This window comes from Moschus berezovskii, chromosome 8, assembly GCF_049115385.1.
Source record: "Moschus berezovskii isolate FMDL1 chromosome 8, NW_MosBer_1.0, whole genome shotgun sequence".
Taxonomy (NCBI): Eukaryota; Metazoa; Chordata; class Mammalia; order Artiodactyla; family Moschidae; genus Moschus; species Moschus berezovskii.
In genome coordinates this window covers 68,316,334-68,337,156 of record NC_142467.1, presented here as the reverse complement: position 1 = coordinate 68,337,156, position 20,823 = coordinate 68,316,334, and the positions used below count along the sequence as shown (strand labels likewise).

Here is a 20,823-nt window from a genome sequence, read left to right as displayed (position 1 = left end):
AAGCTATGACTAACCTAGATAGCAAATTAAAAAGCAGAGACATTACTTTGCTGACAAAGGTCCATCTAGTCAAAGCTATGGTTTTTCCAGTAGTTATGTGTGGATGTGAGAGTTGGACTATTAAGAAAGTTGAGCACCAAAGAATTGATGCTTTTGAACTGTGGTGTTGGAGAAGACTCCTGAGAGGCCCTTGGACTTCAAGGAGATCAAACCAGTCAATCCTAAAGGAAATCAGTCCTGCTGAAACTCCAATACTTTGGCCACGTGATGCAAAGAACTGGCTCATTGGAAAAGACCCGAATGCTGGAAAAGATTGAAGGCAGGAGAAGGCGATGACAGAGGATGAGATGGTTGGATTGCATCACCGACTCGATGGACATGAGTTTGAGTAAGCTCCAAGAGTTGGTGATGGACAGGGAGGCCTGGCGTGCTGCAGTCCATGCGGGTCGCAAAGTCGGACACGACTGAGCGACTGAACTGAACTGAAGCACCGCTTTTCCGATTCTGTCCCTCCTTTATGTTCGGCCCCACTTCCCCTCTGTTTTCCCTAATAAACATCTTCTTGTTTCTTCAATCAGCTCTGAACTTTCTCCAGCCCCGCCCACCACCTTCGTCTCCCCCGCACTCTTCTCTCCGCCCCAAGCTCCACCCACAACAGCTCAGCCAATAATCCCCCGACCATGACCCCGCCCCTCCAATCAGCTACGTCCCCCTCCCGCTCAGCCAATCGGTGTCCTCAGTCACCGCGCCCCGCCCCCTTCCTCCAAAGTCGCGGCTGCGGCTGCCGCGGCCCTCCAGAGGGCAATGCGGCGGAGGAGACGGGGCAGGCCCCACCTCCTTTGTCCGCCCTGCCCTCCCATTGGCCAGAGCGGAGGGCAGGAGGCGGAAACCAGCCCGGGGGCGGAGACCCGCCCGGGTGTTGAGCGGTGCGGCTCGCGCCGAAGGAAGGCGGCGCACAAGCAGTCCAGCAGGTGCGCGGGTAGACGGTCAAATTCAAGCTGCCAGTCCCGGGCGCCCAAGTGCCATGGACGGCCTGCGCCAGCGCTTCGAGCGCTTTCTGGAACAGAGGAATTTGGCCACCGAAGCGCTAGGGGCACTCGAAGCCAAGACAGGTGTCGACAAGCGGTACTTGGCCACGGGTGAGCCGTCGCGGGCAGCGCTTAGGGCTGCCGCCCCATTTCGCCGACAGGCCCAGTGAGGCCCTGGGCTATCGGGGCCTCGGACCTCTCCCTTTCGGCCGCCCCGGCTGCGGGTTCCAACTCAGGCGGCGGGACGCTCCCACAGTCCAGCGAGGAGATCGAGATCCTGGGGAGGGGTTGTGGACCAGGACCTTGGTTCTGGCCGCAGTCTCTTCTCGCCCCCGCCGTACGATCTCAGTCAAGGACCAACCCCCTCTCGGCCCTGCAGCCGTCCTTTGCCCCCTCCTCCCTCCTGGCCCTGGGTGCCCTCCAGGCAGAAGTCCGGTTCTTCCGGTTGTTCTTCTGGTCCCGGGGCGGGGGGTGGGTGGGGAGAGGGCAGGTAGGTAGCTGTGCCCTGCCAGTCTCGCTACCTTCTTCCCAGATGAACTCCAGCCTGGAAGCAAGTGTAGAGCTCTTCCTGTTTTCCCAGGGGATGTTCCAGACAAGGAAGGGAAGGGTCACTCCCACCTCCCCTCCCGAGGTTTTCCTGCTAGAATCACCCCGCCCCAAGCTCAACCCCTTGGCCTGCCCTCTCACTCTGCCCCACCCTGAGCTGGATTGTTTGATTGCTGCGGTGGGCTTTCAGAAACGTTGGCTGGGGCCCATGGAGAGGGAGTCCAGTCACCCCTGATTGTCCCTTCCATTCCAGTCCCTCCTCTGCCTTTCCTCCTCAGTGACCTTAGGTGGCCCCTGCCATTCTCTGAAACTGTCCAGTAAGTGCCCTTTAAGTACCTCCCCTCTTTTTTGGTGCTTCAGACCCAACCCCCTTCTGCCACCTCTTCCAAGAAGTCCGCCTAGAATGAGTCTCAGGACAATTAGTTTGGACACTGGGGGGCGGCTCTGGGTGAGGACATGCCATGTGTTTTAAGCACCTGTGTACAGATCCCGAGAGTCCGCTTTCCTCCCGTTTCCCCACCAGCTGGGGGATTGTCAGGCCAGGCAGCCCAAGGAAGGATCCAAACCTGTCCCTCCAGGTTGCTGGTGCCCAACCCGTGTCGGGTCAGCCAGGGGCCTCCCCTGGGAGCAAGCCCTTTATCCCCTGCCTGGCTTTCCACATCCCTGTCACGAGTGGGTGGGGAATTTAGGTCATAGAGCACTGGGGAGGGGCCCGTTGGGAGAGGCCTGCTGCGGAGACTGGGGGTCACAGGGCAGAAAAACGGCCCAGAGCAGTAGGGGCTGCATGGGAGGCTGCCCCTGCAATCTGCCCTGTCTGCAGCACCCCACCCCACCCCATCTGCTGCTGATCTCAGGGACCACCCCCGCCCATGCCCCAGGTCATCCTCCAGTTGCTGAGGCTGCAGAAATCCGGATTGAGAGAAGGGGGGGCCCTGGGAGAGCTACTGCTCCCCAACTAGCAGTCTCCAGGGAAGGGGTGCCACTCCCCCACCCCCTTTCCCAGATGTAGAAACCCTCAGGCCCCACTTGCCTGAGATTGTCTAAACCTTCCTCCCTCCCAGCTACTAGAAGAGGAAACCCAGAGGAAGCAGTGAGCAAGCTGCCTCGGGCCAGCCAGGGATTCCCCCATTCCTCTCCTGATGCCAGACCCCAGGGATAAAGGCTAACACAGGTGGGGGGAGGGGGAAGGGAACTCTGCCCTCTGGTCCACTGGTGGCCTCTGTTCCTCTCTGCAGATAACAGCCTGGAGGTGGGGGAGGGGTTGTAAGTGCTCCCAGAAGTCAGAGGCTCCCCAAGTGACCTAGTGTGAGCCTCACCCCCGCCAGCTTCTGTTTCATCCTGGCTGTTGAATGAGATAGAACAGGGGGAGGATAGAGCCCTGCATACAAGAGCTTAATAAATGCAACAGCGACCATTCTGATTTCAGAGTGGCTAACACTCGTGGCTCCCACCCCCGCCCCTGCAATGTCCTCTGAACCCTCATTGCTGGGAGTGTGTTTGGGCCACCATAGGGACTCAATGTGTAGGGAGGGGTCCCCTCTTTTATCTTAGTTACCCCCACACCAACCCTCAGAAACTGGGCCACTACTGCCCCATTGACAAGGGAAACTGAGGAGGAAACTGAGGCTCCAAGCAAAGAGACACTCACTAGGGGTCTCATAGTGGGTGAGAGTTCTCCGTCTGAGGGACTCTCAATATGACACTTTGCATCCTGCCACAAAGACAAAGGCTCTCATAGGAGGGGTCCTGTTGCGCCCCAGGGATACTGGGGACATCTGGTGGTCACGACTCGGGGTGCTCCTGCCATCAAGTGGGGGTGGGGCAAGGATGCTGCTCCCTGCCCCACGGTGCCCAAGATACCCCAAGAGTCAGCAGTAACAAGGGGAAGAGACCCTTGACTAAGATCAAAGTTACAAACTCTGTTGCCTTTCTCTGCTCTCCAGGAATCAAGTATTAACAACAGAATGGCCTCACTTTCAGGTTCTCCCATTGTTTTTGTTTAGTTGCTTAGTCGTGTCTCAGTCTTTGTGACCCCATGGACTGTAGCCCACCATGCTGCTCTGTCCATGGGATTTCCCAGGCAAGAATACTGGAGTGGGTTCCTATTGACCCAGGAATCAAACCCATGTCTCTTATATATGCATTGTCAGGCGGGTTCTTTATCACCCGCACCACCTGGGAAGCCTCTTCTCCCACTGAGAGTAGAAAGTGTTAGTTGCTTAGTCCTGTCTATTTGCGACCCCATGGACTGTAACCCACCGGGCTCTTCTATCCGTAGAATTCCTTGGTGACTCAGAGAGTAAAGAATCTGTCTTCTCCCATGACTTCTATTCAAATTCTAGCCCCTTCGGCTCAGCCACTCCTATAGGGCCTGGAGTGAGATGGTTATAATTGCAGAGATCCCATATTAATTCAATAAACACTGGGCAGGTACTTGGTACAGACCAATCCTGAGGTGCCCATCTGCCTTTGGCGAGCTGGCAGTCCTCTGGGGGAGATGGATATATTAGGGCATTACAGACACAAGAGTTGGGTTCAGAGCCATGATGGGGGTACCCAGGTGCTACAGGGGCTGCGAGGCTTCTGGGAGGAGTGATGGTGCAGGGTGCATGGGCCAGGCCCAGGGAACGTTGGGGTCAGGGCTCAGCAGGTGAAGCCCATGCCTACTGCCTTCTGTCTGCAGGAGCCGCCACTCTGCTAAGCCTGTATCTTCTGTTCGGGTACGGGGCTCCTCTGCTGTGCAGTCTCATCGGCTTTGCATACCCCGCATATGCTTCGTGAGTGCCTGCTGGGGCAGGGGCGGGGGCGGGGTTGTGCCAAGGCACTCTCTGGGCAGCCTCTGACCCTGCCATGCCTCTCCCAGGATCAAAGCTATCGAGAGCCCAAGCAAAGAGGACGACACTGTGTGGCTCACATACTGGGTGGTGTACGGCCTGTTCGGGCTAGCCGAATTCTTCAGCGATCTACTCCTGTCCTGGTTCCCTTTCTACTACGCGGGCAAGGTTGGCACCACCCGGGAAACACCACTCCATCCTGGGAGTGGGTACCCAAAGGGGTGTCTGATGGGGGAGGCTAGGCCCATCCCTAAGGGTGTCTTATGGGGGAGGCCAGGCCTATTCCTAGGGGTGTCTGATGGAGGAGGCCCAGTGTGACCCCTGACCTCTGCCTATAGTGCGCCTTCCTGTTGTTCTGCATGGCTCCCGGCCCCTGGAACGGGTCTCACATGCTGTACCATCGCATCATACGTCCTCTGTTTCTAAAGCATCACGAGGCCGTGGACAGCATCGTGAGCGACATCAGCGGGCGGGCCCTGGACGTGGCAGCCGGAATGACGAAGGACGGTGCGTGCATGCAGGGCGAGTGGTGTCCGTATGTCTGGCCTCTGTCTCCCGGCTTTCCCCACCCCACTCAACTTCACTCCTGCCTCCCGTCCTCCTGACTCTGACTGGCCTCCGTCTGGCATCCCTGCTGCCTCTGGCGGGCACTCCTCCTCCCCGTCTCACTGTCCACCTCTCTCTCTCACGCTCTCGGGAACCAGTCCTGCAGGCCTTGGCCCGCAGCCGGGCTCTCATCACCCCGGCAGCCACAGCAGCGGGCCCCTCACTGCCCTCGGAGTCGACTGTACGTAAGCACCCACCCCTGGAAAGGGAATCCTAGACGTGTGTGAGCGCACATGCTTGTGTGTGAGTGCCTGCACCTGCCTCTATCCCAGCCAGGGCTGGCTGCCGGTCCCTCAAGTGGGCCCCATGCCGGTCCTCAGTGGCCTGCGCTCAGGTGTTACTGGCTGAGCATGGCCCTCGGGCCCTTGGCACAGGCAGACCCACCTCACTTACCCCTGGCGTGCTCTCTCCACAGCAGGGAAAGTAAGCGTGACCCGGCTTCAGAAGGCCGAGTAAAGCCCCCAGCCAGCCCAAACGCAGACACACCGGAGCGTGAGACGGAGGATGTGCCACAGCACAAGTCGTCTGCGGATTCCTCTACCAACTCACCAGCAGAGCCCACCACCAGCCCCTCCAAGTCCGCCCTCAGGAGTTCTACCAGCCTGGGCCAGGCCCAGCCTCAGGCTGTGGCCGCCGGCACGCAGCTGCCTGGCAAGCCCCGGGCTGGGCTCCGATCTCCAGTTAACTCTTCCAACCAGCCCCAGGCCCCCAGGCAGCATCGCGCCCGGCCCTCAACCACTTCCTCAGGCCCCTCCCAGGGGCCCTCAGGCTCCACACATGGGCCCAGCACCACCTCCGATCAGGGGCCCGCCCTCGGGCAGTCTCCCAGTGGCACCACCACCCCCATGCAGCCCCCCAACAGGCCAGATGCCTCCGCCCCCAAGTCCAGCAGACGGAACCAGAAACGGCCCACGACAAAGGCCGCCAGCAGCACCTCGGTGCCAGAGCTCCCTGCTTCCTGCCAGCCTGAGTCCTCCCCAGAGTACAGCTCAGAGTCCACCACCGAGGTCACCTACAGCTGGCCTGACTACAGACACAGGCTCCGCTGCCTGCAGCACTGCTGGCGGATGAAGCACCTGGCCTGCTAGGGAGGGCTCAGTAAAGCTCTCTGGACCAGCCTCATCTCCCCTGTCTGTCCTCTGGCTCTGGGGAGGGGCTTCCTGGGGGTGGGTGCTGGGCCAGCCCCACTTTACAGATGAGAAGACGAAGACTCAAAATGGAGGTCTCACCAAGTGGCCGAGATGGACTCCAAGCCCATGTCCTTAAGCTTTCTCTCTCCCCTCCTTCAGGAGCTCTCAGGCCTGTTCACCACAATCCCCTTCTTTTTTTGGCCACACCAGGCAGCATGGGGGATCTTTGTTCCCTGACCAGGAGTTGAACCTGCACTCCCTGCAGTGGAAGCCAAGGAAGTCCCCTTCTTTGAAAACTCTTCCAGAGGAGCCAGCTAAAAGCAACAGTCCCACCTCACAAGAATCTGAGTTCAAGCTCTTTATTTGGGAGGGAACCCAGGAGGAGCCTATGGAAAGAGATCGAAGTGGGAGGAAAAAGAGGCCGAGAAGGCGGGGGTGGCTAAGCCCTGCTGGCACCTGGTGCTCTGTCCCCTGTCGACAGCACACCTGAGATTTTTCCTGCCCAGGAGCCAAGAAAGCTGGGCAGGATCCACCACCCTGCTGGTCACTGGAGAAGTAGTGGCCATTTACTCCAGCCAGCGCCCCCTGCAGGCACCTCTGGGGCAGGACCAGGCTTGCAATTGTTCAGTGGTTAGTGAAGTGAAAATGGCTTAGTTATGTCCAGCTCTTTGTGACCCCCATGGACTGTAGCCTGCCAGGCTCCTCTGTCCATGGAATTTTCTAGGCCAGTATACTGAAGTGAGTAGCTGTTCCCTTTTCCAGGGAATCTTCCCAATCCAGGGATTGAACTCAGGTCTCCCACACTGCAGGCGGATTCTTTACCGTCTGAGCCACCAAGGAAGCCCTGTTCAGTGACTAAGTTGTGTCCAACTCTTTGTGACTCCATGGACTGCAGCATACCAGGCTTCCCTGCCCTTCACCATCTCCTGGAGTTTGCTCAAACTCATGTCCATTGAGTCAGTGATGCTGTCTAATCAACTCTTCCTCTGACACCCCCTTCTCCTCCTGCCTTCAATCTTTCCCAGCATCAGGGTCTTTTCTAATGAGTCAACTCTTTGCATCAGGTGGCCAATGTATTGGAGCTTCAGCATCAGTTCTTCCAATGAATATTCAGGGTTGATTTCCTTTAGAAATGACTGGTTGGATCTCCTTGCAGTCCAATAGTCTTCTCCAGCACCACAATTGTGAAAGCACCCATTTTTTGGCGCTCAACCTTCTTAATGGTCCAACTCTCACAGTCATACATGACTACTGGGAAAACTATAGCTTTGACTGTATAGACCTTTGCCGGCAAAGTGATGTCTACTTTTTAATATTCTGTCTAGGTTTATTTTGGCTTTCCTTCCAAGGAGCAATCATCTTTTAATATCATGGCTGCAGCCACCGTCCGCAGTCATTTTGGAGCCCAAGAAAATAAAATTTGTCATTGATTCCACTTTTTCCTCTTCTATTTGCCATGAAGTGATGGGACCAGATGCCACTAGGCAACCTTCAGCAGAGAGGCTGGGAGGCTGGCCATGGACGTCTGCCTGGCCTCCTAGGAAATTGGGGGGCAGGAGCTGGGTAAGCAGGGAGAGGACCTCCTACAACCTGCCTTTGGTTTCCTCTGTGAGGCCACCACCACCCTGATCATAAAAACAGGCAGAGACAGGACAGGTAAGGAAGGTGATACGCCTGTCGTGTGGATATACGTGCAAAAACATCTGAGCAAAAAGTAGCAAATCCAACAAGAGAGAAAGCCAGGACACCCTCCCTTTCCCACTTGTTAAAGTTCACATCCCTGGAAGCACAGCCTGAGTCGGAAGGTGGTGGGTGAGGGGAGCTGAGTGAGGCGGTGGTCTCGGGGGAGCCCCTGGAGCAGGTATTGTCTCCTTTTCATGAAAACTGTCTGTGATGGACAAGCCACCACTAGCTGGGGACAGACTGGGCCTATGAGGGGGGAGAGGGATGACGTGTCCCAGGATTGCAGGGAGCTTCCCTGGTGATCTCCCACAAGGCAGCCACAGTCACAGCTGGAAGGACCATGGTGTCCATCACCGTCTGCCCCCCACCAGAGCTCTGCATACCCCTGATTCTGGTCGGTCACACTTCTGGTGCAAGAAGAGGGTTAGGAGGAGAAACCAGGGACCCCAGTAGGGCGGTGGCTCCAGGGGCAGCTCAGTGGTTCCCAACCAGGGATATTCCTGTCCCGGGGCCATTGGGCTGTGTCTAGAGATATTTGTTTGGCCATGCTGCAAGGCTTGTGGGATCTCACTTCCCCACAGGGATGAAACCTGCCCCCTTGGCAGATTTGTCTTTGGATGACAGCAGGTATCTCCCTGGAGATGCCCTCGAGGTTACAGCCCCCTTCTTGGGAGTGGGCTGGAATCAGTGACTGACAGCTGTGGGGGCACAAAACATGGGCTCCTGGGCTCCTGATGGGGTTGATTCAAGGTGGGGTACCTGCTTCAGGGGCACCCCTGAGACCACCACATCGCTCAGCTTCCTCCACCCCCACCTTCTGACTCAGGCTGTGCTTCCAAGGACCTGAACTTGAATGGCCGGGAGAGGGAGGGTGTTCTGGTTTTCTCTAACTGATCCACCACCAAGGAAGTTCCCTGAAATCCCGGGAAACATCATCCCTCTTCCCCCTTGTCGGCCCAGTCTGCCTCCAGCTGGTGGTAGCTTCACCACAGATAGTTTTCATGAAAAGGAGGCAGTTCTGCACAACCTCCAACCGGGCAGCCCTGAGTCCTCATCCTTGAGAATTCCAGCAAGGCAGGAGGAGGAGGCACTGCATGAGTGCTACCAGTGAGCAGTGGGTCCAGTTCATTCAGTCAACCTCTCAGCAGGAGTTGAACACCTACTGTATGCCCGGCCTTGCTCCAGGAGCCAAGGGTAAAGTAACAACCCAGAGAAACTAAAACCCCTGCCCCTGAGAATTTGAGGAGGTCACAGTTGACAGGATAAATGCATAACAGGTTAGAAAGAGAAGAGTGTCATGGGAGAATGTGCAGCGAGGAGCTAGGGGGCTTGGGGCAGGAGCTGGAAGCATTGGAAAAATGCCTCTCTATGGCAGTGATTTTATGTGTGTGCGTGTGTGTGTGTGTGTGTGTGGCCATGCAATGCGGCATGTGGGAGCTTAGTTCCCCAACCAGGGATTGAATCTGTGCCCCCTGCAGTGGAAGCACAGAGTCTTCGCCACTGGACCATCAGAGAAGTCCCTGGAAGTGACTTTTGAGTAGAGACATGAAGAAAGTTTTGTGAACACAGGGGCAGGAGTGGGTCAGGCACGGGGGATGTGCAAAGGCCCTGAGGCAGGACCATGCCTGGTGGGTTAGAGGGAGAGCAGAGAGACCCATGTGCCTGGAACCGCGAAAGCCAGGGCAAGACAGAAGGTGGCTCGGTGGCGGGGGGGCATGTAGGTCCCTGGAAGGTGTGGTGAGGACTTTGGCTTTTACTAGAGGGTGTTGGACTTGTTGGGAGGAGGGGATGAAGGCTAATTATTAATGAACCCCCACCCTACTGAGAAGTCCACGTTGGCTCTAGGGATGCGGATCTTATTTTCTGCTTATCACTGACCCAGGTCAGTGTTGCAGTTGGTGGTGTGGCCTGGGTCTGGAGCAGGAGACGGGCCCTTGGCTTGCTCTGCACCTGGCCTTGCCCTGCCCCCCGTGCCCTTTGAAGTTTGTCTCTGGGCCTTGCCTCTGCCACCACCCCATCAGCTCATCTGGGAGTACAGGTGAGCAGATACAAACCTGTCTCCCAGGTGGAAAGACTGACATTTAGCTCTTCAGACTTGTTTTTAATTTAAATGTATGGAAGCCTGTAACCAGCAACTTGGGGGCAAATAACACAATTGGACTGGCCCCACCCAGTCACTTTCCACGCAGGGAGCCCCCGCCCTGCCTCGGTCCCCTCTGTCATTGAAGGTCACTTGCATCATGTCCATAATATCTTCTGTCCTCTCCTGTCTGACTCAGACTCCCCACTGCCACCAGAGTGACCTGGGTGTCATTCTTTGTCATTGGAGAGCATGTCATTTTGCAGGAAGGCCAGAGAATGATCTGGTCCCCTGCTGATGGGCATTAGAGTTGTTTCTAGTCGGGGCTATAGTGACGAGAGCTGCTCAGAACATTCAAAGAAGCAGCCTTTGGTGAGTGGAGCTATCGACTCTCTTATCTGTCAGAGACTGCAGGGTGTGGGGTGAGCTTCTGAGTCTCAGGGGCTGCTGCCACCAGTTACCACTGGTGAGGCGGCTTGGGACAACCAGAATTCTCCTTTCACCATCTGGAGGCTAGAAGTCCAAGATCAAGGTGTCACTGGCCTGTGCTCCCTCTGGATGACCAAGAAGAGGGTCCTTCCTCCCTCTTCCAGCTTCTGGGAGTCCCCAGGCATCCCTGGGCTTGTGGCCACCTCCCTCGGATCTCTGCCACTGTCTTCACACGGGTATCATCTCTTTCTGGGCCTCCTCAAGGCTCTTGGTCATTGGATTTAGGGTTCACCCAGGTACTCCTTTGAGACCCTCAATTACATTGCAAAGACCCTGTCCTCAAAGGTCCTGTTCACAGATTCTAGAGGGTAGGACACGAACATGATCATTCAAACTTGTACATGAGCATTGCTTCAACTGTAGCAGAAACAGCCAAACTGTTTCCCCAGGTGGTCGCACCATCCTAACCCCCATGCCCTCAACTAACCCTCTGGGAGTGAGACAGTTCGGGGGTTTGGGGCAGCCCCTCAACTGGATGTGTGTCCTCCTGTGGGCCAGCCAGATGGTACAGGGTCAGTGAGAGAGAAGTGCAGCCAACAGAGGGGTGATCTCTGCAGAGAATTCAAAACAGTAAGAAAAGCAAGCTGCAAGATTGCTGAATACAAACTTTTGTGGGGAGGATGAATTAGCTGTTGTGATTACTACAGTTTTATTAACAGTAACACAAGTTCCAAACTTGCCTGTTTTCATTCTTTGTGTGCTCAGTCGTGTCCAAGTCTTTGTGGACCCCTGGACTGTAGCCCACCAGGCTCCTCTGCCCATGGAATTTTTCAGGCAAGAATACTGGGGTGCGGTGCCATTTCCTTCTCCAGGGGATCTTCCCAACCCAGGGATAGAACCTGCATCTCTTATGTCTCCTGCATTTGTAGGCAGATTCTTTACCATTAGCACCACCTGGGAAGCCCCATAATAGCTCATTTGTCTCAAATCTGATAGATGAAGTCCAGCTAGCTCCAATATTAGCCTCAAAATATTGCTAGGAAGTTGAAGTCCCAAGATCTTAGCTTTAAGTTATAAAGAACCAAAGACCAAGGAGTTGTTATTGTTTAGTCATTAAGTCGTGTCTGACTCTTTGTGACCCCATTCACTGTAGCCCGCCCAGCTCCTCTGTCCGTGGGATTTCCCAGGCAAGAATACTGGAGTGGGTTGTCATTTACTTCTCCAGTTTTCATCCTTTATCCTTTAATAAACATTGTCTCCTGCGGGAAGTCCATTTGAAGAATTCCCAGTGCAGGAGACTTGAGTGGACTCAGTTGTGCATGCCTCTCTGGGGAGGGAGTTTCCGTCTGTAATCACCTGCGGTCAGTCCGGGCAGCGATCCAGTCGCTAACCCAAGTGGACACAGTCAATAATAAACCGGAGGATGGTAAAGACACAAAGTAACAGATCTTGAGTGACTCATTTCCTTTGTTGCATGTAACCACCTGGCCTTTTTATTCATGTTTAAAAGGAAAGCGTCAAAGCGGTGTGGAACTTTTGCTGGGCAAATGCTAATGCTAGTTTCAACCTCAACTACGTTGCTGAATTTGAGTATCTTTAAAATTGCAATGTGTTCTCTCTTTAAATGGCTCCATCGATCCCGGGTTATATGGTCATTTCAGGAAACAATGTTGCCGCCTGAAGGAGCGGCTGCGGGAGGTCGCGGCTGCTGGGGTCACAGGCCATGCTGTCTGCTAGTGAACCCTGAACTGGCGTCTTTCTCCCCCCACCCCCAACCCACCCCGGGGCAGGCGCCTCGCCCTGGTCAACCGGTCCAGCTGGCTGGGGAGTAGATGGCAGCCCTACTCCGCAGAGCTCCGGGGCGGAGGAAGCCAGAGACTCAACTTCCCCGATCCATCCCCGCACTGCAGTGAGGCAGAGGGGCCCATCTGTGCCTTTAGGGGACCCTTGAGGACTGCAGGTAACACCCGGAGCACGGAATCCCTTCTTCCCCGTCCTGCCACCAGGGGGCGCGCGGGCCCCACGCCTCCCTGCAGAGCTGCGACCCGCTCGGCCTCGCGGTGGGGAGGTCCTGAGATCCTCCGGATTCATCACTTTTTGCAGAAAACCGGGCCAGGCTGGGCTGCCCCAAGCGCTGCTGGTCCCAGACGTACAGTAGGCGCTCAATAAATAGTCTTTGGAGAAACGCACGCATGAACCGAAGGGGTAGGGCAGGAGTCCCGAATGGTGTGGTTCCCATGGCCAGGGCTGAGTGGGGCTGAAAGGGCACACACAGATGGGGAAACTGAGGCCCAGAGAGCTGCAGGGCTTGACTGGAGGTCACCCACAAGGTCAGGGGTTGAGTCCACTGAGACCTGCCTGTCCTGCACCTTGCACACTCCCACCATCCTGCGCCCCAGAGAAAAACAACCACAGGGGCTACAGATGAGCAGGTTGTCTCAGATGATGGCATGAGCCACCCCACTCAGGGTGGGGAGGCAGAAGGAGAGGTTTGCTGGTACCCCGCAGACACTTCCAATCCACATGACCGAGGCCTACCCTCCTGGCTCTAGAATCTATGAGGAGACCACATCCAGAACACATGAGGAAAGGGCACAGGCTGAAGGTGGGACACTGACCTGCCTACTCTGCTGGAGGGGTACCCCCCCGAAATTGCCTGAGATGAATGTGTGGCCCCAAGGGCCATGGGGATGGGGTTGGGACCTAAGAAACCCCCACCTTCCCCTATCATCTATTTCCTGTCATCACAGTCCTCCCAGGCTCAGTCAGGCTGGAGGGAGCTGGGGGCTGGACCAGGAGGAGGAGGGACAAAGTGGACATGATCACATGTGCACACGGGGGTTGGGGGGGCAGGGAGCATGACTGTGGATCTTGCTACCAGCGCATTCCAAAGTATCTGTGGCCAAGTGTGTGTAACTGGGCTTGTGTTTGTTTTTTTTTTAAAAAAACAGCTCTTGTAAAAATTAAATAGGAATAAAAAAGGGGTGAACAGCAGAGTTGCCTGGAGGGAAGCCTACCCCACCCTCAAATTGCTGAAGCTGTTAAGATTATCTGTGAACTTCCTGGTAGCAAGGGCAAAAGGGGAAATTGGTATGTTACAGTGCCTGGGTAGGCATGTTTTCTGGGGGTCATGCCTGTTTGTGACAGTGTCCCTGAAAACGTGAGAGTGCGTGTGTAAGCAGCAGCGTGAAAGGAGAGAGTGTCAGGGGTTAAACAGTGATGAACTTCCTGGTCGGCAGGACAAGAGGGAAAACCGTTACAACGTCTCTTTAGGCATGTTTTCCTGGGACTAGCCTTGTGTGTGACAATGTCTCTGAGCACATGAGTGTGAAGCAAGCGGAATAAAAGCAGACACAAAGTCTCTGAGTGTAGAAGGTGAGAGAGGAAACCAGAATTAAATGTCTGTTCAGTGAGTCTCCACCAGTGTGGACCTGCTGGTGACAGTGGCTCTGAATGTAGGGGTGTCTGAGTGTGATGACGGGAGAGTCATAGAGCTGCAGGTGGAAGACAAACAGTTCCTAGCTCCCTGGAAGCTATGGCAAGAGGAGACATATGCCAACTTTGAGACTAGTCACCCATGTGTGGCCAAGGTCCGGTCCAGAGGCTCAGAGAGGGCAGTGCCGGGCAGCCAGGCGCACGCGGCTGTCCTCGGCAGGGCTCCAGGGCCGGGCGTAGCCAGCATGGGGGAGCAGCAGCCGGTCCTGGGTGCCATCAGGGCTGATGAGGCGCCGGGCAGCCAGCAGGTAGTCCCGATGGAGGGCCAGCGGAGGGCAAGGGCAGCGGCTTGGTGCCCACACGTACTCCAGGGCCCTCAGAGGAGAGTGGTTCTTGTAGATGAGCTGCACACGCACTTCATAGCGGGTCTCCTGGGCCTGGCGGACACGGCCCAGCACGCGGGCCCGGAACACTGTGGGTAGGACCATGCTGAGCCCTGCTGGACAGGTCCCATGCACCCATTGCAAGATGACGGAACTGGGGGTCAGGTGGGGCAATAGAGGCTCTTGGGGACTGTGGTCAGCTGTGGCCTGGGGTCAAGGTCAGCTTAGGGATCAGTGAGGGGTCAGGAGTCAGATTAAGGCAAAGGATCAGATCAGGGAGTCAAAATTAGGGTCAGAACGGGTCAAGTTGTAGTCAGGTCAAGGACTGAAGGGTAAAGTTGGACCAGGGTTAGAGGTCAGCAGGACAGGGGTCAAGTTCAGGTCAATTGAGGGCCACGTGAGGGATGGGGTCAGGGACCTCTCACCGAAGTCACTGCCGCAATAGTGGAGCAACCGGTGGGCACGACCACGGGTGTCGGGGCAGGGTGGACAGGGCTCTGCAGGGGCAGTGCGGTCAGGGTTGCGGGCCTTGCCCCTACTGGCCCCCCACCCAGGCTGTCCCCAGCTCACCTGGAGTGGGGATTGGAGTCCGTGGAGGGATGACAGTGGAGGACTCAAGGGGCTGAGGTTCTAACTCCCGAGGCTGAGGCTGCCGCGGGGACCAGCCCAAGACCTGAGCCTGCGCCTGGAAAGGGCCATAGCGCTCCCGAGGGAGCCAGAACTCGAATTCAATGCCTGGGTTGGGCTCCTGCAGGAGGACCTGGGGCGGGGGCGGGGCGGGGAGAGTGTTACGTAGTAGGTAACTGCACTCGGACCTGATGGCCGGCCGCTCCGCCCACGCACACTCTACCCCGCCTCCTCCCTCTGACCGGTAGTCCCCAGCCTTCCCCCTCTGACCCCTGCTCCCCCCCAGATTCTTTGACCCCACCCCCAACGCCCAGCCGCCCTCTCAGGCCCGCCCCCACCTGCAGGAGCAGGTCTTCGGAGGTGGGCCCGGCGGCCCGCAGCGTCTCCTCCGGCCCTGTGGCGCGGGTGTAGACCACGTGGGTGCCCGCTGCCTCGTAGGTCCCGGCCGGACTGACCGCCCAGTTCCCGTTGAGCACGTAGCGCCCGTCGCCCCCCATCAGCGCTGCAAGGGAAGGGTCAGCCCGGGCTCCCTGGAATTGGCCTTGCCCACCTCCCCGACCCTGCCATCTCCCTCCCCGCGAGATTCGGGCGGCCAGCGGGACGCCTCTTCCCTCCGACCCTGCGATACCCAGGTGGTTCCGGCTCCGGTGGGCGGCGCGGATGTGTCTGGCGCCCTCGGGGATCAGGGTCACGTTCCAGTACCCAGCGAAGGCACCTGGGCGGGAGGGAAGGAAGGTGTTGGGGAGCAGCTAGGGTGTATTTGAAGGATGGTTTGAGGATTAAGTGAGATGCTGCGGTAAAGAGATTAGCCAAGGCCCTGGTCCTCCGAAGACCAGTACTGACCGATGGATTGCAGTCACGATTATTACCACCGTTTAAGTGAGGCAGCAAAAGAGTTAAACCCACGTCTGTTCAGGGAAGGGCGGGATAATCTGGCAAAGTCCAATCAGAAAGACGGGGGGGGGGGCTGGGCCGGAGACTGTCCAATCAGCACGGGACATCTTAAAGGGCTCTGGGAGAACTCGAGGACGGGGCAGGCGGTCACCGGCGTCGCGGAACACGCGCTGCACGAAGAGGCACGAGTCGTTGGCGCCGCCGCAGCGGCCGCAGCGGTCTTCGCGGGCGTCGGAGCCCAGCAAACCGTCACAGCCGGCACTCTAAAGGGGTGGGGTGGACACGCGCGCCGTCAGACGGTCCCCGCCCGCCTAGGCCATCGAAGGGGCGGGACCCTGGAAGAGGGCTGAATCAAGAACTAAAAGGATGGAACCTTGGGGGCAGGTCCTCGTGGGAGGAGGCTGGGGATGGAGTCTAGTGATAGATGGGGCAGGGGAGGGCGTGGACTTGATAATGGGCAGGGCCTAGGGAAGAGGGCAGGACCAGGAACTAAATAAATGGGGTTTGAGGGCGAGGTATGGCGGGCAGAGGCGGGGGTGGAACTTAGGGGGCGGGGCCTTGATGGAAATAGGCGGGGTGGGGCGGGGCCTGGAATCCTCACGAGGCAGCGGCCAGCCACGCAGAGTCCCTGGGCGCCCGGACTGCAGGGGGTACCGTCTAGCACGCGGCCGAAGCTGTGATAGAAGTCGTGCCCCACCGCTAGGCAGTTGAGGTCGCACTGGTTGGGTGCTGGGGATGGGAGAAGTCAGCGGGCGTGTGGAGGGATCGATATTTGAATTCCAGCTCCCTCCTTGCCAGTCTTCCCCAGGCAGCCATCCCCTTGGGCATATGAGGCTCAGAGACTCAGCCAAAGCCACACATGGAGGCAGAGGCAGAGCACGGACTGGACCTTAGGCATTCTGCTTCCCGTTCCCTGGGATTGTCCCAGACTCGTATACTGGGCCAGAATGTATTCATTCGTTCGTTCCTTCATTCATCCATGTTAAGTCCTAATACTGCTGCTGCTGCTAAGTCACTTCAGTCGTGTCCAACTCTGTGTGACCCCATAGACGGAAGCCCACCAGGCTCCCCCGTCCCTGGGATTCTCTAGGCAAGAACACTGGAGTGGATTGCCATTTCCTTCTCCAATGTGTGAAAGTGAAAAGTGAAAGTGAAGTAGCTCAGTCGTCCGACCCTTAGCGAACCCACAGACTACAGCCAACCAGGCTCCTCCATCCATGGGATTTTCTAGGCAATAGTACTGGAGTGGCTTGCCATTGCCTTCTCCGAAGTCCTAATACTAGGGACCCATTATTAAAGTCATCTGGAGAAGGAAACGGCAACCCACTCCAGTATTCTTGCCTGTGAAATTCCATGGACAGAGGAGCCTGCCGGGCTACAGTCCATGGAGTTGCAAAGAGTCAGACACGACTGAGCATGCACACACAATATTAACGTCATGACCTATTCTTCACTCATTCTTTCATACGTTCATTCCACAGTTATCAAGCACATTTCCCAGACAATGTTCTAGGCTCTGGGTAGAGTGGTGGGCAGAACTTATTCAGCACTTGGACCCTGCACCCGGCAGGTGCTCAATAAAAAGTATTTGTTCAGTGCTGAGCCCTGCATATCCTGAGGATGTTGCTGTCCCTCCCTGGGACTCTGTTTCCCCCTCTGCCTGGCAGTGGGGCACAGTGGATAGTCTGATCACACCCACAGGCTCACAGCCCTGATCCCTGCTCCCTCACCCCACCCCTGCTCAAACTCCCTCCATCTCCCAACTTCCTGAGGCTGGCTGGCAGACCCTGCCTGGAATGGAGCCTAAGCTGGCCCTGGCGGGCCTTTGTGGGGGTGAGATCATGGCAAGTTTCCTCCAATTCTTAGGGTGAAGGGGAAAAAAAAAAACAACCCATGAGGTTGACGGTTGGAACTTTCTCCATTCCAGGATTTTCTTATCTGTATCTACCCCCACCATGGCGTCTGAAGCTGCCTGTTTTCCTTAAATCTGGAGGTGCGCTGCCCTGGGCACACAGTTATATAACTCGCTATTTTCAGCTCAACAACATTTCCTGCTACTGGTATAAGTTTGAGAACTCTTGGCCTCTGGATATAGCTCCCAGTAAATCCTCAGCTTGGTGTTCAACAATGTGCAGAATAGACCCTTCCCGCTTCTGCCCCTACTTCACAACTCCCACATGCTTTCTCTGCTTCACTTCACCAACTCCTACATATCCTTCAAAGCCCCAGTGCTAATGCCCCCTTCTTGCAACCCTCCAAGTTCCTCTTCCTTTTTAGAAGCCAACTTTTCCTGGACAGTTTTGAGTTGTTCCCTCTGGACTAACAGGAGGCTGGGCTACTCACCACCATAGAAGGGCACCCATTGGTAGGTCTTCTGGGTGCCTAGGACGGGGTGGCCATTGTAGAGGGCACACTGGAGGTCTCGAAAGGGCATGGCCCCTGGGGGACAGTCCTGGGGACAGAGATGGGTGCAGTAGAGGGTGGGACAGCCCCGAGAGCACCTGGTATAGTGGTAAGCATATTTGGGGGCTTGAGCAGGGAAGCAGGAGGGCTTCGGGGAGAACTGAGTTTAAGAGGTGGGTGGGTAGAACATACGGGCTGCTGGCAGAGGCGGTACTCATGGGTGTCCCCCCAGCACAGCTCTTCCCTTGGAAACCTATGAGGAGCAAGGGGGCCAGACTGTTGTCAGAACCTCTGGGAACCCCTTCCCCAAAACCAGCCTGCCCATCAGTCTACCCTCGCCAACCCCACCCACATTCCAACTGGATCAGTGGGATTAAAAGTCACAGCATGTGTGGGCAGGCCAAGGGTGCGGCCAGGGGCTGGGCTGGCAGGAGAGGAGGGGCAGGGACCCCCTCCCATTCCACTGGGCAGCCTCCTCACCGGATACATCTCCGGCTGCGCACTGAGAGCCCTCGCCCACAAGAGCTGGAACACCGACTCCAGGAACCCCATGGTGTCCACTCACCCGGACCCTACTTGGGGAGAGAGAGACACAGTCAGCCTGGAGGGGAGGCTGGCTAACCCCACACCGCAGCCGGGTCCCCATCCCTGCTGCCCTCGGGCCTATGTCCCCTTTTACCTGAGCATTGCCCCCCAAACCACAATTCAGGAAGGTCCACAGCAGGAGCAAGAGGTTCCACAGGGAGCACGGTCTGGGGGGGCAGAGGGTGCATGGCAGTGGTGGTGCCAGCAGGCCGGGGGTTGAACCCCAGCTCTGCCCCGACTGGCTGTGTGATTTCAGACAGTAACTCAACCTCTCTGAGCTTCCCTTCTCATCTCTGAAAAATGAAGTCATAATAGAGCCCACCTAATAGGAGTTTTGAGGGCTCTGCCAGATTAGGTGAAAAAAATGGGAGGCACAGAGCCTGGTATGGAGAAGAAAAACGTAAAAATTATTATTGGTTGTTTATTGTCATGATGCACACAGTAGGTGCTTATTTAGTGCCTCATCATGGAAGGAATCATTCATTCCAGGGATGTGCACGGGTCTCTCTAGGGTCCGAGGTCCTTCCCCACTCTCCCCACCATCTTTGTGCCTACCTTCTGGTATGGCAAGGGGCCAGGTGCTCCTCTTTCTCTGGCCTCAGTTTCCCCATCTGTGCAATGGGGACCAGCTTGGTTCTGTCAGTAGTCTATGAGACCTTGCAGAGGGTGTGGCTGGTGGGAGCTGGGGCTGGTGCCCGGCAGAGGCACCCCCTCACAGGCAGGCCCCAGCCTCCAGGGCTCCCTCAGCTCCCAGATGTGGGGCAGCAGGGATCCCTTCCTGGATGGGGTGAGGGGCAGGGAGGGGTGACCTGGCCCTGGTCCAGTGGGTGCCTCATGGCCTCATGTGCGGAGGGTGTGGGATGGAGCCCCCAAGTTGCCTGCAAGAGGGAAAAGGGCTGCCAGTAAGGATGATGGAGGGAAGAGGGAGGCAGCTGCAGGGGGGCAGGGGAGGAGGTGGCAGAGAGACTTTGCCTCCTTGGGCCTCAGTTTCCTCATTTGTCAGGGAAGGATGGAGTCACTTGTCATCCTCACCCTCCACATGACCACAGCACTGGATAAGGAAGGAGGCAGGAAGCAGCCACCTAGTGAATCCTTTCTCGGGCCAGGGCCATGGCACCCGGCAGCCAGCAGAGACCAGAGGACACACAGGACGTTGGAGGCCTGCAGCCTGGAGGTCCTGGTGCTGGGTGGGGGCAGGCCGGCCCACTAGACCCCCCTGAGCCCCTGTTTCCCTGGTTATCCGGTTCTCCTGGCTCAGAAACACTGAGGAACTGGGAGGGTGGGACCCCGTCTGACCAGAGCCGCCGTGTGACTCGCTGCATCTCTAAACCCCAGCCCTGGCTGGCTTAGGCAGCAGGAAAAAGTCCGGGCTGGGGAGCAGAGGGAGGGGGAGGGGGCTGGCTCTTCTGACAACTGCTCCCCAGTTAGCACTGGCTTGTTGCGGTGGGGGGAGGGTCTAGGTGATGCAACACGAGGGGCCAAAAGGACCACCGTTCCTACTCTCCAGGGTTCCCTACCAGAGGAGCCGCACGGTGGGTACAATCTCAGGGCGGCCACGCCTCCGGGCCTCAGTTTCCCCAGGAGGAAGTGGGGATGGGCTTCCTCCCACCCTATGGATGGCTGCCTCACCCCCAACCCCAGCTTTGGGTGGGGAGAAGACGCAGGCCGCGATAGTGGGGGGATAGAAAGAGGGACTTACCGGCTACGCAGAGCCCAGGCGGCTCGTCTTGGCTCCCCGGGCGGCCCCTGGGCGAGCGGAAGCGGCGGGGCCCGCGAGGAGGGGCGGGGGGAGCCCGGCGCGGCCCCTCCCACCCGGCCTCCCAGGGCGCGCCCCGGCCGGGGTCCGGAGGGGCGGCGGCGCCGTGCGCCCCCGCGCGGCCGTTGCGCTCCCGGGCACCGATCTGCGGCAGGGGACTGCCCTGCACGAGCGGCGCCCCCCTTCGCCCCGGGACTGCGGCCTGGTGTCCGACCGTCTGCGTTCCGGTGACCTTGGGAAGCCCAGGGCCGGGGAGCCACGCGGGGACTGACCCCCACCTCGGGGCTGCTATTCCGGGCGTCGCGCTCAGGGCCTGGGAATGTGCGCACACCTAGGGCGCCCTGCAGCGGCTCCTGGAGGGCGCTGCCCTCTCTCTACAGACGCCCAGATCGCGTCGCCCCTAA

The 20,823-nt window shown here is 57.5% G+C and overlaps 2 protein-coding genes across 10 annotated transcripts; one reads left to right on the top strand and one right to left on the bottom strand.

The window, feature by feature from the left end:
* The first annotated feature begins 804 nt into the window (after positions 1 to 804).
* LOC129559258 (uncharacterized) lies at positions 805 to 7,579 on the top strand. Its single transcript, XM_055430835.2, has 5 exons — positions 805 to 1,139; positions 4,258 to 4,351; positions 4,438 to 4,576; positions 4,747 to 4,915; positions 5,430 to 7,579. Exons 1-5 carry the CDS (start codon positions 805 to 807, stop codon positions 6,100 to 6,102), a joined length of 1,410 nt encoding a protein of 469 aa, XP_055286810.2. The 3' UTR covers positions 6,103 to 7,579.
* A 4,177-nt stretch (positions 7,580 to 11,756) lies between these two features.
* On the bottom strand, positions 11,757 to 20,823 carry ADAMTSL5 (ADAMTS like 5). Of its 9 annotated transcripts, XM_055430644.2 has the most exons (13): positions 20,363 to 20,818; positions 19,219 to 19,541; positions 18,758 to 18,830; positions 18,559 to 18,650; positions 18,271 to 18,331; positions 18,019 to 18,127; positions 16,277 to 16,404; positions 15,827 to 15,938; positions 15,410 to 15,496; positions 15,120 to 15,283; positions 14,725 to 14,914; positions 14,580 to 14,651; positions 11,767 to 14,243 (listed from the first exon to the last, which is right to left on the bottom strand). In XM_055430644.2, exons 2-13 carry the CDS (start codon positions 19,272 to 19,274, stop codon positions 13,942 to 13,944), a joined length of 1,446 nt encoding a protein of 481 aa, XP_055286619.2. In that variant the 5' UTR covers positions 19,275 to 19,541; positions 20,363 to 20,818; the 3' UTR covers positions 11,767 to 13,941. The 9 variants fall into 9 exon arrangements, with proteins under 9 accessions (XP_088694811.1, XP_088694812.1, XP_055286616.2 ...); XM_055430641.2 differs by having other exon boundaries at positions 11,763 to 14,243; positions 15,120 to 15,496; positions 20,363 to 20,821; XM_055430646.2 differs by having other exon boundaries at positions 14,038 to 14,208; positions 15,120 to 15,496; positions 20,363 to 20,823.